This window comes from Hirundo rustica, chromosome 8 (genome assembly GCF_015227805.2).
Source record: "Hirundo rustica isolate bHirRus1 chromosome 8, bHirRus1.pri.v3, whole genome shotgun sequence".
Classification (NCBI taxonomy): Eukaryota; Metazoa; Chordata; class Aves; order Passeriformes; family Hirundinidae; genus Hirundo; species Hirundo rustica.
This window is the reverse complement of record NC_053457.1, coordinates 28,272,542-28,290,332: the sequence shown is the minus strand read 5'-3', so window position 1 is coordinate 28,290,332 and position 17,791 is coordinate 28,272,542. Positions and strand designations below refer to the sequence as shown.

The 17,791-nt window shown below is 40.8% G+C and overlaps 1 protein-coding gene across 5 annotated transcripts in view; it reads left to right on the top strand.

The window, feature by feature from the left end:
* The window catches only part of ABLIM1 (actin binding LIM protein 1), a 192,130-nt gene that overhangs the window by 65,237 nt on the left and 109,102 nt on the right, over window positions 1-17,791 (top strand). Inside the window, exon 1 of one of the 5 annotated variants that reach the window (XM_040072218.2) lies at window positions 10,159-10,504. The exons of the other annotated variants lie outside the window; for them this stretch is intronic. Within the exon in view, the coding sequence (XP_039928152.2) occupies window positions 10,489-10,504 (16 nt within the window). The 5' untranslated portion in view covers window positions 10,159-10,488. Of the gene's footprint in view, window positions 1-10,158; window positions 10,505-17,791 lie in introns of those variants that run through there. 5 annotated transcript variants of the gene reach the window in all.

Below are 17,791 nucleotides of genomic sequence, written 5' to 3'. Positions count from 1 at the left end.
CACTATGTAAAAGAACTGGCTGGGTGGCTGAGACGAGCCAGCAGTGGAGAATGGACTTGAGTCCAGTTGGAGGCCGGTCACCAGTGGTGTTCCCAAGGGCTCAGTACTGGGCCCAGTCCTTTTTAATAACTTTACAGATGATCTGGATGAGAGGAGTGAGCGCACCCTCAGTCAGTTCACTGACAACACCACGCTGGGTGGGGGTGTTGATCTGCTGGAGGGCAGGAAGGCTCTGCAGAGGGGTCTGGACAGCTGGATCGATGGGCTGGGGCCACTGGTATGGATGAACAGAATGCGTGGAAATGGTTCAAAACTGTGCCAGGGAAGGTTTAGACTGGATATTAGGAAGAAATTCTTTTCTTGAGCGTGGTCACCTCCTTCCTAGGGAGGTAGTCGATCCCCAAAGCCTGTCCATATTTGAGACATGGACAGTGTCCTTAATAACTTGATCGGCCCTGAGTTGGTCAGGAAGCTGAATTAGATAATTAATTGTAGATTCCTTTCAATTGAAATAGTCTATTCACTTTTATTCTATGAGAAATGGAGTTCTGGGGAAAAGAAGGTCTGATTTTTCTGGTGTGTATGTTTGCAGAGGAGGAATCCAAGAGATCAACATGGTGATGTGAGGGAAGACACAGAGGCAGGGTGTTCTCAAGAGGAAAGGGCTTTGCAGGTTTGGAATGAAAGTCCCAGTTAAAAAATACAAGCTGCAGCATGAAACAGTTCAGCCTTTGCCCACTGTTTTACATCTGAGTTCCCACACATCAAATTCTTTGCATTAGTGAGGTTTTCCTGCTGTGCTATGGCTATGTTTCCCCTTTAGGGAAACAAACTCTTTATATCCCATAGTTAATTTTCCATTCTTAGTATCAAGGAGTGCCCAAGATCACCCTAAAGGATGCATGCAGTTTGTTTAACACCAATCCCTGCTGCTGCTTGGAAAGAAAGAAGGAAAAGAGAAAAAAAAAAAAAATAATAAAAAAAAATCCTGTTTTAATCTTGGGTCTTGCCTTCTAATGATGTTCCTAGTAGCTCCCCACAGAATGCTCCTTGATGTGATTTATGGCCATAGGATTTTAATGGTGTTGTGTGAACTTGTCAAGTGTCCAATCTCAAATTCTAAGTAATCTCAAAAGTGGCAACCAGTGATATGAGAGAGGAAAAGCCAGGTTCTGTTTGCATTGTAGTGTAGGTGGTACTCCTCAGATGTTGAGAGGTGCTGATCATACTGCTCCCGTCCTTCAGATAAGGTAAATCTTCTTTTTGATAGCTTTTCAAATTGATTCCTTCAAGTGAACAATCTCTCCTGGCCTCAGTCCCTGTATTTTTCAATGGTTGAATAGGGAGAATGCTTTTAAAATTTGTGGTAATCCAGCAGTGTTTAGAAATATTTCATTCTTCTGTAGGACAGTGTTGTAATTCAGAACAGTCCTGATAAGTCAGTTACATGGTTTGAAATTATGCAGTTGAATTTCAGTTTCTAGAAGTGTAAAGTGTGAACTTGCACAGATAAGAAATGGTAAGTAATACACTCTGATCCTGAAAAGTACATGGAGAATAATGATACTTACCATCATATAGATTAACTGTAATATACTGTTAATGTAAGTGTAATGTATGGTAAGTATAGATTGACTATAATACTGCTGCCATTCTTTTTCTGGGATGTGTTAGCAGGAGATACATACAGCAGTTGGATAATTTTTTCTCCCTTCCTATTACTGAAGAGGACTCTGCTGGATACTGTCTGTAGGTTTGGACATCTTATTTTTGAAAGATACTGATAAATCGTGAGGGGAATTAGTGGAAGGCAGTGGGAATTGTATTAGGAAAAAAGATTTATGAGAAAAGATTAATGGAATTATGTTTGCTCAGTCTAGAAGAGTGGTGATAATTGAGGGATTTAGACAATCTTCAGCTGAGTAAGGGATTCTCAAATGGAGATGTGAAACTCTATCTCTGTTAGCTCTTAATAATCTTTAGTTCAGATTATGAAGAGTTAGTTTGATTTTTTGGTTTTTAATAAAGTGTGAAATGAAGAACTAATGAGTTAGGATGAGTTCTTCATCCTTTGCCCATTTTCAATATCTCTACTGCAATTTAGTTACTGAGACATTTTTACTTAAAATATTAGAACAATTAATGGCTTTGTAGCCCTTGGCTTCCTGTTTCAGAATTCTGGCAAGTGATTGTCAATGTTCGGCTCAATCTAAGCTAATTGGTTTAGTAGTAAATCAGTGGTTTAGCATTAATCTGCATTAAGGTAGCATCATTTAGAGCAACTGAATTCCACTCTGTAGGGTTAACTGCTTCTTCTTCTAAATTCTCTGTTATCTGTAATCCAATAAACAAGGACAAAATTGCAGTTCCTACCGTTAGTAGGTGCTAGCAAGGAAGATGAGCTAAATCAGCTGTAAATTCAAAGAAATAATGAAAATATTGCGGTTCCCTCTATGGTATATAAATAGGCAGTAGCAGCAGTGTGAAGATTGTTCAGTGAAATTGAGGCAAAGATGCCCCCTGCTCTGTAACTCCATAATGCCGATGGGTGCTCTGGGTGAAACGGGCGCATTTTGGCGACTTGCCCCCAGCGCTGATTACAGGGAGTCCTGCTTTTGTTCTGTATCTGATGGAGACTTCCTCTCTTGTGTCCGTCATCTGCAGTTGCATAACCTTGGTATTTTAATGAAACCCGGAGCGAAATGCCGTCCCCTTCCTGGGCAGGGTCGCAGCAGGGGTGGCTCCCCTCCAGAGCCGTAAGGGGCAGGAGAGCGGGGTGCTCTCCTCCGGGGGTGCTCAGGGCCAGCACAGCCTCCTGCGGGCAGGACGGATTCAGGTAAATCTGACATGGAAGCTGCTTCCAAGCTGAAGAATTTCCAGGCTTTCTGATGGGATAAAATACTGGGATGGGGAAAAGAGAGTAGAAATTGCTGTTTCTTCCCATCTGAAAGCTGTTCCTTGGGCTTCTCTGCTTATCCAAAAGGTGATATGGTGGGAAAATTTCTGAGCAGAGGGAAAGGTGTAGGAAATGGCTGTTCTCGCTCACTGCAGCTTTGACGTTGCAGATGGAGGGAGTGGAATAGGACTGAGAGAGAGGCTGGGTATCTGGCTTTTCTTGCTTCATCCACTCCCATCCATCCCTCGTGCATGGGTAGGGAAAAGATGAACACTAATGGCTGTTGGCTGCTTCTTCCCCTTTATGCCTGAGAGGCGGGGTGTCACTAAGTAGACTTTTGTACACAGGGACCTTAAAAGTGGCTCTTAGTTTGAGATACTTGGTAGATCTCGGTGCTCATATAGTTACTGGGAGCAGAAAGGAGGAAAGGCAATTGGGAATGTTGTTCACCCAGGTCATGCAAACACAGGGCAGCTGAGAGGGAAACAAGACAATGTTAGAATGGATGATTGTGAATACAGTTTTTGTGTTATCCTGCTTTTGATTTTTTTGGTTTCTTTCCTTAGAAGAGTGAATCTTTATGGTGGGATGCAGAAATGTGGCTGCAGGGGATGCTCATCACTGGCTTCTTACCCTGTGAATTAGATGGTGCAGCTGTGTGTGGTTTTCAATATAAAATATAAAACATTAAACCGTAAAATGCAAAAACCACAAACCAAATTAGCTTATCAGTATACATCGGTACTTGGAAGATATTGTTAAATTTTTAAGTTGGCAAACTCTTCTTTAAGAAGAAGAATGATTTAAAATGTGTGACTTCCCTACGGAGCAGCAGCAAAACAGCTTTTATAGCTTTTATAGTTACCTTTTTAGTTATTCCAGTTGGTGCAGAAGTTGGAATCAGTTATGCCTACTCTCAATTTGTTATATGTCTGCTCAATACTTTCATGATGATTCTGCTATTGAAATGGCAGCAAATAATTTAAGAGAAAGATTCAGATATGTAAGGTTTTCCATGCCAAAACAAGTGACCTCCCTAGCTAGCAGATAAAAATCACAGCCACAAATAGAAAAATTCCAGAAGCTGGAGTAAGGTGATAAAAATTTATTTGCTGTAAAATCTTGTTTAAATATATTAATATTACACTACCTAGCCAAATCATATAAAGCACCTTTTTAGCATTCTTTGAGATGCTCTGTGGTTCATTTGATAGGACACTGGACTGGCAAATACTTGTTGGGAGAGATACATTTGCAGGATCGATTTAGGTGCCTCTTTTGAGAGTCCTATTTATAGTTTAGTATGGAATCAGAAGAGGAGGAATTTGTCATTTAGCACAGTAACAATTAAATACCCCAGCTTGATCTAAGTGTGGTTTGTATCCAGTGCCCACATGGTGGGTTGCCTCACCTCCAGGCACCATGGACTTGTGGAATGCTTTGCTGGATGTTGTATTGTTGAGGCACACACTAAATGTTAGTGGAGAGACTGTCACATCTCTCAGCACTGCAAAACAAAGAACTTGTTGCTTTAGCCTGAAAATCAATGGATTGGCAGGAAGCTGCTTCAATCTGGTGTCGCATGGACCTCTCAGGGAGAAGTTCTTTAGACCAGAGAGTCTTTACAGCATTCCTGCTGATTTCACTGAGCCAAAAGCTCCCAAGACAGGCTGTGGGGTTTATTCTGCACAGTTAATCCAATTCTGAAGTGGATTTTCAATATCAAATCTCCTTAACCTTAGGCATGCACAGTAAAGGATGACACTTGCATGTGTGCTTTCCTGTTGGGGATTCCTGCCTTTGTGCAATTTTCAGCATTAACTGTTGGTGACTGTCAGTGAAGGTTATTATGTTTCTATCAGCTATCAGCGACAGTGTTGGTTGTGTGGAGCTCAATAAATGAATTAGCTCAATAAAATGAGTTTGTAGCAGGTGAACAGTGATGATTTTATATGGTAATTTTTTTAAAAATACAAAGTTTAAACCAGTCTGTACTCCCATTACTGTACCACATCTCAATTTAGTGCCAGCTCTGTGTGCATACTGTAAAGGTCACACAGGTGTGAAGGAAGCCTGATCTCCTTTTTAAGGATTAGCAATAGCATTAGCTGTTTGGAAGCCGGTTGTTACATCAATAACCTAAATGTATGTTCAGAGATAGATGTTTGTACATACCTGCAGCCAGAAGCTCCACCCATTAGTGAACCTGTATATTTTTGAAGTGTATTTTATTATATATAGTGGCAAAGCAGTATAATGTAGCCATCTTTTCTCTTCTGTTTCTAAAGATAATCTGGTGGTTTCAGGTGCTTTTTTACATAAGTATGTGTGTTAATCTTCTTAATATTTAGAACAAAGCCAAGGGTACTTGTTTCTTATTTTGTTTTGCAACCAATTAGACTCTATAGTCTTTTTTGCAGACTATTACTGTCCTACTGAATAAAACAGCATACTAAGAAAGTCCTGCTTTCAAGTATCTCAGAAAATCAGATTTTGTTTTAAGAAATCCAGACATCTTGATAGATCAAAACCTCTAAAATTTTTTATTCCTTAAGAGTCTGATTTGAAAGAATATGAAATTATTCTATTTCTAAAAAAAAGCACTAAACCCCCAAATCCTGGCAGATCAAAATGATTACACTATGCATTTTACTGAATGAAGTGATTGATGTATTTGCGAAATTTTAATTTTGTTTACTCTGAAGAAAGATGGCATGTGATTTTTAACATCAATATATCAGACTGATCTTGCTGAAAATGGCATGACACAGGAGCGGGGAAAAGCCCAGCACAGCAGAAGGGTAGTGGTTGGAATCCAGGCCCTCAGGCATTATTTGCTTGGAGATCAATCTTATCAACAGGGACAGTGTGATCCCAAGGTGTAGGATGGCAGGACCATAGTATGTGCTGAGAAACAACCATATTCCTCTCTGGTGCATCTGTGTTTGCTCCTCTGGACTGTTTAAAACTTGTGATCGGGCAGCACAGGGGGTCTGTGGTGGGGGGCTCAATCAGTGGGGCATTCCCAGCTCCTTCACTTCCCGCTGGTTCCACACAGGGCAGCGTGGTGAGGAGGGCTTGGCAGCCCCAGGCCATTGCTCAAGCTGCAGGATGAAGTTGTTACCGAGAAGAAACGGTGTGGAGGGTTGGAAAGGCTCACAAATGACTCACGGAATAACAGTGCCTGCAGGCTTGGAAGACTTGGGGGTACACCTGGTGTGGGGACTGTCACTAGAGGACACGAAAAGAAATTATACTCACACTCAAGTCCAGAGCAAAAAGAAGGGAAGTTTACTTACTTGACCTCGCTTATATAGATTCTGGACAATGACCAGGGATTGGAGAACATGGTTGCCACCTCTCCACCCCTCTGGCCAGACTAGAAATCCATCAATTGTCCCACATCAGAGAGGAAAGCGAAAACAACCACTTTGTTTATATTACAATCCGTGAGAGGACTCCACTACAAAAATGTAAACAAATCAGAAGGCTAAAACTCAGGACAGCAGGGGACGAGTTCTGTCAGGTACAGCCTGAATTCTGCTCACTGAGTCCTGGTGAATCTGAAAAACTCCACCAGCACCGTCGGCTTTCCCCGTCAGTTGCCTGTCCGGTTCTTTGCTGCAGTCCTTCAGAAGCACTGCTGCTCCTGCTGATTCCAAAAGATGGAAGATGGGCCAGCTGCCCGAGGGGCTGAGGGAGAGACAGCAGGTTGCTGGAAGAGGGTGTGGTCGGGAGAAACAGAAGCCAGGAAATATTTAATATATAGCTTTTGAGAATCCTGAGACTGGGAGCCGTAGGCTTCCCCCTTAGGGCACTGGGACCACTGCTGGGTCATGGGGCTTTTGCAAGAGATCCCAACTTGGTATTACCATTGATTATGGTTTTGTCTGAGCAGGCGCAGGTAAGTCAGGGTAACAAGTAGAGCAGTCACGAGAGAGCGGCATTTCCTTCCTGGAGAAGGGAGAATTTTGCAAAATGCTTTAATTGAGACTTCATAGAAGTGATGGCTCTCAATTGACCTATGTTGGACAGTGGTTAAGCTGTGGAAGCCTGGAGCAGCCTTTCTTGTCAAAACTTTGTTCCAGGATTTTTGCTGGAAGCAAGGACATTAAATAGATGACATTTTCCTGGGTGTTATTTAGTGGAACAACTTCTCCCCTTTCTTTTTCTGTTTTCTATCTGCCTTTTCCCCTCATTTCTTTGTGAAGAAGAGATATCAGTTCAGTTTTGAAGAAATTGTAAAAAAAAAAAAAAACATGTGCTGATACTTCTAAGCCATGATCTCATCTGTGAAGAATGAGTGCAAGATAAAAATATGAACACCGTCTTTTAAAATGAGAATAACATAACCTTAAATCATAGCTAAACTGCTTAGTATCTTACTCATACTTTTTCAGTAGTATCAAGGTAGAAGAAATAAAAAAACAAACTGGTTTAACTCTTTCCCCTTGTGGAGTGATCTCACTATTGCTCTCATGCCTCTTGCTGAATGCACAAGATATTTTTCACCAGAAAATAACAGCAACAGGAGCATGTTGTTTAGCTGTGGCGCACTCTGTGTGACTCTTCCACCCACACTGTGTTCCAGGAAGACTTTATTTAATTAGTACAGTGAAAAGGTAGAGAAAAAGAGTATTTTGCTTTCCTTTAAAATAGGTAGCCCTTAATAACAGTAAGTGCCAAGGGATTGTCTCTAGAATGCTATCTATTCCTTTTTCATCTCTAGTTTAGGATATCCAAGTCGATTCTGAGTTGTACAGCAGGGCAAAAATTTTAGCCTTGACTTAGAACAATGAGATTAAAACCAAAAAACCATCCTGGTGTAAAGAGATTTTATTTACAGTACTAACTGCTCTTCATATGTCTTTACTCTGGATCAGATTACATTTTACTCCTAAATCTCCAGCACAACTTACTGCAGCCTGTGTTTTTAAATTACATTTTATGTGCATGCTGGTGTAGTCTACCACTGCAGCTCTCGTGGCTGAACGATGTGAGATACGGCAGTGCTAATCTCTAGCACATGTGAAAAATGGAGGAATGCACTCAGAGAGCAGAAAGTCCACATACCAACAAGCAGCTTCTGTGTCAGCAGCTTGCTGGAACAACAACAACAAAAAATGAATGATCATCACTGCAAGCCTTTTGAGGGTCCCTGAGGATCCCAGGAGGGGGTTAACAGCATCCGCGGGTGTGTGTCCATCGGCTGTGCTCTGCACATCAAATCAAATATTTATGAATGAAGGTCAGATGTGCCCCTTTCAGGAGGCTGTCCCCTAACTGTTTACAAAATACAGCTTGAAAAAGAGCGTGGCCAGGTTGAGTTACAGCCTGACGTCTCTGATGTGTCAGAAATGTGACATAACAGCTCTGTGTTGGTGGGGTTCAGCCCAGCTCCCCTCTTGAGCCTCAAATGCTATTAATAGTAACACACTGAGTCATAGAAGCAGGAATGTCAGACTGCCTGTGCTGTGCTGCTCTTACACGTTGGGCTGCTAACAATAGAAAGCCAGCCTAGATTTGTTAGAATAGAATAACTATTTTTTTTCCATGCATGTGCCTGTATCTCTGGCTTCTTTTTTTTTTTTTTTTTTTCCCCCCCCCTCTTTTTCTCTCTGTCTTAGTGATTTATTTATTAAAAAACGTCACTGAATAAGAGACATCTTCTGGGTGAGGCAGACTGGCTTGTTTAATTTATTTGCATTGTTCTGGGTGGCATTTATACAAACCCCCTAAAATTTATTTACTGCAAATATTTTTAACGCTGTGTGTGTAGTCTAATTTTTTTTCCAGCAGGTATCAGCCATCTGCTGCTCTGTCAGGCTGATGCCTACAGCTTGTTTCTTTACATTAATATCTGTCTCTCTTCGTAGAGTAGCATGGAGAAGGAATTCCCTTGTGGAGGTGTGAGCAGTGTGAACATAGGGTGCAGTATGAATGTAGTTTTACTCTGATCATGTAACATTTTGCACTGAGCTGTGGTCAAGTTGAAGCCTTTTCTCAATGAATCTGTCCATAATTTAGCCCAGAATATCTTTATATTTGACCTAGTTCTCTGCTACTGAGATCACCTCTGTCTTTGACAAGTTTTCCATTTGCCATTTTCTCTGCCTTTAAACCACAAATATAAAATTTACTCTCTAGGCAAAGGCATGAATGACATAGATTTATTTTGGGGAAGTCACTGGTAGCTGACTAAAATGAGGAACTAACAGTAGTAGTGATAGAGGGTCTCCAAAATCGCGATGCTGACAGTATATATGTATTTAAAAATACACGTGGCTTGTAAGGCGTATTCAGGATTTTGATTAGTCATATTTCCAATCTTTTCTTCGGAACTGTGAATAAAAGTTTGCTTGTAAAAGAAAAGCTTTGTTTCCCTACATCTTTTAATAGAAAGCAGAACCTTGCTATATGATGACAAGACTTGACAATATTCTGAAGCATTGGTTTGTTTGTTTTTCAGCATCAGTTTACTGACCAGTCCTTTCTTAGTAGAGTTTAGTGCCTGGAAAACCTGAAATTGGGAGGTCAGTTTGATGCCCAGAACCTACGCAGGTGCTTTGTCTTCTTGGGGATGTGCTGGGGAGTGAAATTCCCATCTCAGTGCTGCTGTTTCAATACACTTCTTCTTCTCAGTTCCATGGGTACCTGTGGCTATCATCTGCAAAGGAATAACTTAGGAGGAGTTATTGTTTACAATTATTTGGGATTTCAGAATACAGCACTTACTTTGACCCACAGCAAACATTTGTATAGCACTGCCTGGCTTCAGAACCCACTGAGCAGTGACAGTTCTCATTTTTATGATTTTTATTGTTTGAAGTAGAGAATAGATATGTTTTCCCATCCTATCCTGCACAGGCTGGATGTTACTCTGATGTGTTCCATGGTCAGTAGGCATCAAGAGACCCCTTATTAGCATGTTTTTTGATGTAGTAATTGCTTTAAAGCTAAATCCAGGAGTGGATGAAGCACTCACCATAGAAAAGCCACCGTGCTGCAGCCTGCCTCAGCACTTGCCTGGTGTTCATCTTTGTCTCCCCTCTTGATCCTGGCTCAGTTTGAGTAAATGAAATAATAGGGAACTCATAAATGCCGCTTTAGCTTTGTGTGTGCGTTGGGACAGCTCTCCTGCTCTCCTCCCATGTCCCTTGGGAGCGAATGGCAGCTCGGCTGTGCGAGGGCACAGGAATGCAAGGTGCTGGAATCCAGCATTTGTTCCCAGCACCAGCTGCAGCCGGTGCTTTCAACACGAGGGGCACAATCCACGGGCAGGGATGAGCTGCCATTGGCCATAGGAAAGGACCACGGTGGGAAAAGAGAGGAGAAACACGAAGGAAGGAGACAGTGATGAGCAATCGGACCTGATCAGACCTTCTGGGAAATCTTACCAAGGGAGATTATTATCTGGAATAAGCTGCCTTTTTTCTTTATCCTTTTTCCTTTTTTCTTTTCTTCTTCTTCTTTTTTTTTTTTTTTTTTTTTTTTTTAATCCAACTCAGCCAAATACTGCTGGAAAAAGAGACTGTGTTTAAATTGCTTCAGCTAATTCTCGCTGCTTCCACTACGAAGAAAAATTATTTGCCATGGTGAAAGAGAAAGGTAATTACGTTTATTGATAGACTTGGAGCTGAAACCTAATGTGCCAGCCACGGTCACCTGAGGTTTAAACCTTCACATTTACGATGAGCATGCTGAGATTGGCAGTTGTTGTTTTCCTTTCTATTAAAATGGTGTGTGAAGCCCTGCAGTGGATTGCATTGATTATCACTGTACCTGCTTTAATAAGGGTAGAATCTGGAACACATCTAATTTAGTGTGTCAGCACAGTGGGGTCCCCTCTGTGTGTACATGTTTGTTTGGGGGCTTTCTTCTGTGATTTAGCCCAAGTTGACAGTTCTTTGCTACATTTCAAGTACCTTTGACCACTACAGCAGCTAGTTTAAAAATTTAAAGATAAACATTGATATATTAAAATCTGGACTTGAGAGGGTATGTTTTAAATTTTTATGGATAAATAGATTATATGGGATTTTGCAAAATGCGTGAATTTTGCAGCAGTAAATTAGACAACAGTTTCAGTTACCTATAAGTAACATTTTAAGCCTCCTACAGAAGAATTTGGTAAAGAATTTAGAAATGGTTGTGGGGTGTTTCCATGCAGTAATACTGGTCTGTGTCATTTGTTGTGTTATGAAGATGCAAGATACATTCTGAGCTGTATTTGAGTGTACTGGATGTGGTTTGGGGGCACTGCATTATCCCAGACAGATGCAGGCTCAGCCTCTTCTGTGAAGAGGGCAGTCTGTCTTCTTTACTTTTGAGGATTCTGTAAAAAAATAATGTGGGAGAAATTCAAACTAGGGAAGCAATAGAAATAAGAAGGAGTAAAGCTGAGTAAGAGTGAGCAGTTTTGCAGCTTTGAACACCCGTGCTAAGACTTTTCTAAATGTTGTAAATAAAAAGTGAGTGCAATTAGCTTCACAGATGCTTAGATTGAGGACAGCAGGACAAATGCCTGGTATATGACAAATGCCTCCCACAGTGTGTTATACATATCAGCAGGATTGGAGTAATAACCATTATCCAGGCTATTGATAATTTTTTGTTGATGAAAGACAGTGACCCTGCATAAGTTTTATTGGCTACTTAGTAGCTTTGGGATCCCTTATTTCAGATTTACAGGATTACTTTTATAATGCCAGTCATTAACTGTTGACTTGCTGCCTCTATCAGTGAGCCATACCAGGGATAGTTTAAATAGGAATTTCACCCCAAATCCTGGAAAGTTCAGGTTTCACAATAATTTGAATGAACTATGTCAGTCATCTTTTCAGAAAAATAAGTGTATTGTCATTCAGTATATCATAACTGCTGCTTGTTTTGTAAGATGCATTTTAAGACTGAGCTGCTGGTTTTCTGGAAGTGTACATAAAATATGTGCATCATTCAGGTTTGGTCCTTTTACATGTTTCTCCTCCTCCAGCTGATGCTCACTTGGTTGGATTCCCTGTGTTATGTGGGTTGTACCTGAGGAATACTCTGTAAATTCAGGTTTAGTATCTTGCGCCATGAGAGTTGTCATTTACCTGCAAAACAAGTTAAAACTAGCCCATCATTTTTGAGGAGGAAAAAGTGGGAGGAAAAAAGCTTCATAGAATAGCAGCAGAAGTTGACAATAAATGGTTGAAAAAGACTTGTGTTTAAATTGCTTCCTTTCCCCCTCCCCACCAAGTTTAATGCATTATTAAAAATGGCTATTTATATTTATGTTGGATTTTTTTTTTCTCCTCTTCACAGAGATAATGGATTAAACTAAATGCTCTCTTTAATTTTGGAGCACAATTACGGATATTTTGTATCTCATAGCTGCAGAGGGAGAAAGGATGGTATCTGTTAAATATTTTGATTTTATACATTATTACTTTCAAATAATTTCCCCAACATTTTTTAAAACTTTTTTGTATCTGCCTCAATTTTCTTTTCCTGTTTGTTTGTTCATTTGTTTGTTTGTGCTTGTTTGTTTGGGGTTTTGGGTTGTTTGTTTGTTTGGGGGGTTTTGTTTGTTCTTTGTGTTGTATTTTTTTATTTTTGGTGGATTTTTTTGGTTGCTTTGTTTTTTTCTTTGGTGTTTTCATTGGGTTTTTTGTTTGTTTGTTTTCTCCTCTGCTTTAGCAGAAGGTCAGGATTTATTGCTGTAAATGTCACTCTCTACAGTGGCACTCTTGCAAAATGCAGTCAGTACAACACAGCTGGTGCCCTCCCTTCCAGCCACTGCTGGAACTGTGGTTTAACAGGCTGAAAATGCAGTTCAGTCCAGTGTCATTTCACAGACACGTTAACTAGGCACTGGAGGGGCTGGTTTCAGCTAGAAAAATGCAACTCCAATTCACTGAATTGCAAAATGGTTGGTAACAGTTTTTAGCAAATTAGCATGCTTCATTATGCTCATATTGTAGAACGATTTCAGTGTCTGCCTGGTTAGTTCATACACAAAAAAAAATCCTGAGGCCAGGGTGTTTTCTGCTGACACCAAACGGCGCCTCCTAAATTGTGTCTGACTGATACCACGTTTTCATGTCTCTGTGTACTTATCTATTTCCAGTTATGAGCCCTTATTATCTAGTTACCAAGCTAAATTATTATCACTGTGCTGCATCCAAGGGCATCTTTCTCTCTTGTTATCCTTTAACAGATAGAAAGTTTACATGTGCATATGTGTGTCTTGTTATTAATTCTCTCTGGCAATTTAAAGCCCATATTGAATAACCTGCATCCTTGCTGTTTCTGTGTTGAGGTCAGCATGTGGGTTGGGAGCCTGCTGGCCAAGTTTCTGTGTGAAACAAGTGTTGTAGCTTCATTTTCACCCCCATTAGTTCACATAAACTGAGGATTTAGCCCTGATTCTTGATTTCTTGAGCAGTTGATGAGAAGGCAGCCCTGGCATTCAAGTGCTAGTCTGTGAAAGCATATTGGTAATCAGCTTTGTACCTGATGAGATCCTGGGCAGGATCATCCATGGGCAAACCTATGAAAGTGGATTAGTAGCTGTTCATGCCATGCTTCTGCATTCTTGGAAGGATAAAAGGAGAAAATGTGAAAGGTTGAAGATTTTTTTTTTTATGAAAGAAGCGGGCACAGAGGTTTGTTGATTTCTGTTCTTCATATACTGATTCTGCTGAAGGGAATGTGCTGGCACCTACTGGGTACCGAGTTGCAGTGAGCTTGATCATGTTTCCATGTTCTCACAACTTCTCTGTAGGTGTTCACTGGTGCTGGCTTTCCCAGGGTGCACACAGAAGGTGCAGGTCACCAAAATGTTAACCATATTTCCTGTATCGTTTGGCCCATGGTCTGGCTCGGTCTTGCAGAGAGATTTTGTTCTCTGTTGCTTTTTCTTCATACTTTTGATAAAGCATGATAATGATACCCTTCAGGTTTTGACCAAGAGGACTGCTTTTTATGCTTACAGTAGCTCCAACCTTCTCTTCCATTTGCCAGTCCCAAGAGCTGTGAATCCCCAAAAGAGCTTTCAAGTCTTTCTCTGTGGTTGTAATGCAACTGCTTTAGACGGGACTTTCCTTGCAGAGAATGCAAAAGTTACCCGTTTGCTAATTTAAATGTGTTCTCTCTTTGTCTCTCCAGTGCTCTGTGTATTTGCAGTCTTAACGTTTATTGCTTGTGTTAATCAGGAAAATGTTGAGTTATGGGATTTGGGCCCTGACACTGTCTCAGTGTCGTGGTCCTTGATGAAATACAGTCTTGATTTGAACTCATGACTTTGGAACTTTTTAACCCCAGGTGACCTGGGAAAGTCTCCAAGTTTGTTGCTTTTGGAGCACATGACTAGATTATGCAATCACACATTGGCAGGGGGAGGAATGGGGAGTTAATTTTCTTTTTGCTTCAGTTTACTTAGTTTCAAATTTGGTTCTGCTTGGCGGTTTGCTTTTGGGGCTGGGCATTTGGGCTTTTTTTTTTTTTTTTTTAAGGGCATGTGCTGCCTTGTACAAACCAGAAAAGGCATTTTATAAGTATGCATAGTAGTAGATGTTAAAAAAATACACTTGTAGTTAAAGTAATAAACAATAGAACAGTTTTGTGTTAGAGGCTCTTAAGGTGACCTTGGGGAGGTAATTTGATCTCTCCTTGCGTTAATCTGTAAAATGAGGATAAGAACATTCCTCTTGTCTGCCTTGATTATTTGAATTAGAGGTCTTTGGAGCAGAGTGTTTCTTTTACCTTGCTTCACAGCTGTGACAAGACAATCTTAGTTTTGGGATTTCACTACTTTTACTTGTAAAACAAATAAGATTCCGTGCTATCTGATTATCTTATAAACATCTTATTACTTTTAAAAGGCAATGCAATTGTAAAGGAATTATGTTTCTGTTGGCACATTTGTAGCATTGCTTTTCTCTACTTTCTCTTTCTAAATTTATTTTTAATACTAGGTTTCAAATTGCAGTTCTGGTGTGCAGCATTGATACTGAGAGAAACAAAAATAACCAAGGAGATGCCAGCTCAGGCACTGCATGTTTACTGGAGGTTTTATTTTATTTTGGTTTTTTAATAGCACTTAGTTCACATGAGGGTACAAATACTCATATCCAAGGAGTTGGGCAAGCACAGTGTGCAGTGCTGCCATACCTGCCCACTTCCCATGTTTCCCAGTACTGGAATTCCATACATTCCAGCTGTGTGTAGGAGCCAGCTCTCTGAAGATACGATGGCAGATATTTTATACTGAGAAATGGGAGAACTTTTGCTATTGATCTCACTGGAGGGGAGGGCTTAGGGGGCTTAGTCATAAAATTTGAGACAACAGAGTTCATGGGTTCAGGTGGTGGTAGGGGCATCTCTTCCTCCAACTGAAACAGTGAGTGGTGTGAGCCAAAAATCCCCAGTTTTGAAAAGGGGAGGTCAGTCAATTTCATTTTCTCAAAATTAATGAAGTTCTAATTGCTGATTCTTTTTTCAAAGATAAAAGAAAGGAAACATATGCTCAGAGAAGCACATCTCATGTTTCCTCTGGAGGCTTCTCCTTCACCTTGCTGGTCTCCAGTCCATGCCACTCATTCTCCTCAGTACCTTTGGTGGGGCAGGACACTGGTACCAGGCCATTGCTGCTCCTTTCATTGCATTGCTCCTTCTTCCTTACTCAGTTGTTTCCACGTGAGTTCCTCTGCTGGCCACAGTCCTTTTGGAGTTGTACTTCCTCCCAAGCCTTTTTGCCCGTGCTCGGGGCAGCTATTTTGCCTCAGCATTTCTCCTGCCCTGGGATCATTTTTGTTTCTCTCTTCCCCGTGCTTTGGAGTCTTCTCTGGCATTGTCTCCTGTATCTCACAGAATCCCAGAGTGGGTCAGGTTGGGAGGGACCACAGTGGCTCATCTGGTCCAACCTCCCTGCTCAAGCAGGGCCATCCCAGAGCACAGGGCACAGGTTTGTGCCTGGATGGTTCTTGAATATCTCCAGGGAGGGAGACTCCAAAACTTCTGTGGCCAGTCTGTGCCAGTGCACAGTGAAATGCTCGGGTCTCTCTCTCGTGTCTCCTGCTGTTTGTCCTTTCAGTGTTTACAGGCGGTTGCTATGTCTGTTTTTACAGAGGTTCTCTGTGCTCCTCTGGTCCTGTTTCGATGTGCAGTGGGTCAGTTTTGCCATCTGCTGAACTGGTTGGACCAACAGTGACCAGCACAATCCCATCCTTGGCCACCTCCTACACAAGTCACCACTGCAGCACCATCACTGCCAAAGCCCTGCTGGTTATGGTGAATACAGTTGAGTGGAATCAAAAATTATATGCCTTCTTTCCTTGGAGAGAATTCAAAAGGCAACACTTCTATAGATAGAGTTTTGGCATGGTAAAATTGTTTAAAAATACATTAAGCTAGGGCAGAAAAATATTTTTTCCAAAGGGGAGGTAGGAATCTTGGTAGGAAAGAATTTACAAGTTAGGAGGATAATTTGGCCTGCTCCTGTAGGAGAGTCAATTATTTTTGTAGAAATATTAATGTATACCAGGGGAAAAGACCAAGTTCCACTAATCAAAATGTCTTGTGCCCTTTGGGTAAGAGAAGACACGGAACAGGAAATTTTTTTTTTTTTGTTTTTTTTTTTTTTTTGTTCTGGGGGCAATCCATAACTAATTTAAAAAGGATTATTTTATAACAAAGTTGGTTTTCCACCTAGGGGACAGTCAGTATCCCCAAAAGAATGATTAATCCTTGCTTTCGTTGAGCCTGGATAACTTTCAGACCCACTAGGGATCTGTATAAGGAGAACACTTAGGCATTGTCTTAAGCCTGTTCTGTTCAGCAGAGTGTCTTGTTGAGTCTAATTGAATCACTGGGAATTAAAGCTAAGTGCTTCAGGACCCAATTTTGAGAGGCTGTGTGATGTTTTTGAAAAAAATAAATCATGTATTTTATTAATAGTGGTCATTTTGTGTTGTAAGAGACAACTTGAGAAATAATTCTTTATTTTCTATGCGCTGATCATAAAGTGATATAAACCCAGAAATTATAGAAGCCTTGTGTCAATCAATTGCGTACATGATCTATTATTAATACCAACTGTTCAGAAGTGAAATGTTTTTGCTCTTATGCTATACAAGAGAATAATAGACAAGGTTCTATACCCACTCAACAGGGTGGGTAACTAACTCCCCAATTCCCACTGCTGTTAGTCCCACTTCAGCATCACATTTGTCAGTATAATCTACATGGCAGTATTGTGGAACTTTTATTTTAGTTCAGAATCTGGTTCAGAAGCAGTATCTTAAAATTACATCAGATTGAAGAAGTGATCCAAACAGAAATGAAACCTTGCAGAACATTGAGTGTTATTTTTTATTACTGCTGGATTGAACAAGAGTCAATGAATTACTTGTTTTTACAAAGAAGCAGTTGGCATTTGTACTTTCTTTTCTCCAAAGGCACCTCAAAACAGGATTTGATGGATTTGAGGGTGTCTACTTGCTGTCCAGCAGTGAAGGTAGCCAGAGGAACAGGCTGCGTTCAGGGTTACTGTATTGATCAGTGCTTTCCCTGTGACAGTCCATTTGCCATATAATGTTAACACGTGACGGTCTTTAGGAGCACAATTATTCATTGTTGAAATAATATACCTCAGAAACTGACTTCTGTGCTGCAGTGTTTTTAAGGTCTGGGTGCCAGCATGGGCAATTAAGCCTCATGTTGCTCATGAAAGTGGCTGTCTAGTTTTCGTTTGAGGCTGTGTAGCTCAGTCCTTAGAAATTCCAGAAGTGGGAGTGGTACTGAATGATGGGCATTTACAAGATCCTTGATTGAAGGAGGTTTCTTAACATGGGGCACAGAGCTTCTGTGGTTTAAAGGGGTTTGCTGAGGTCTTGTGAAAAAACCCTTGGG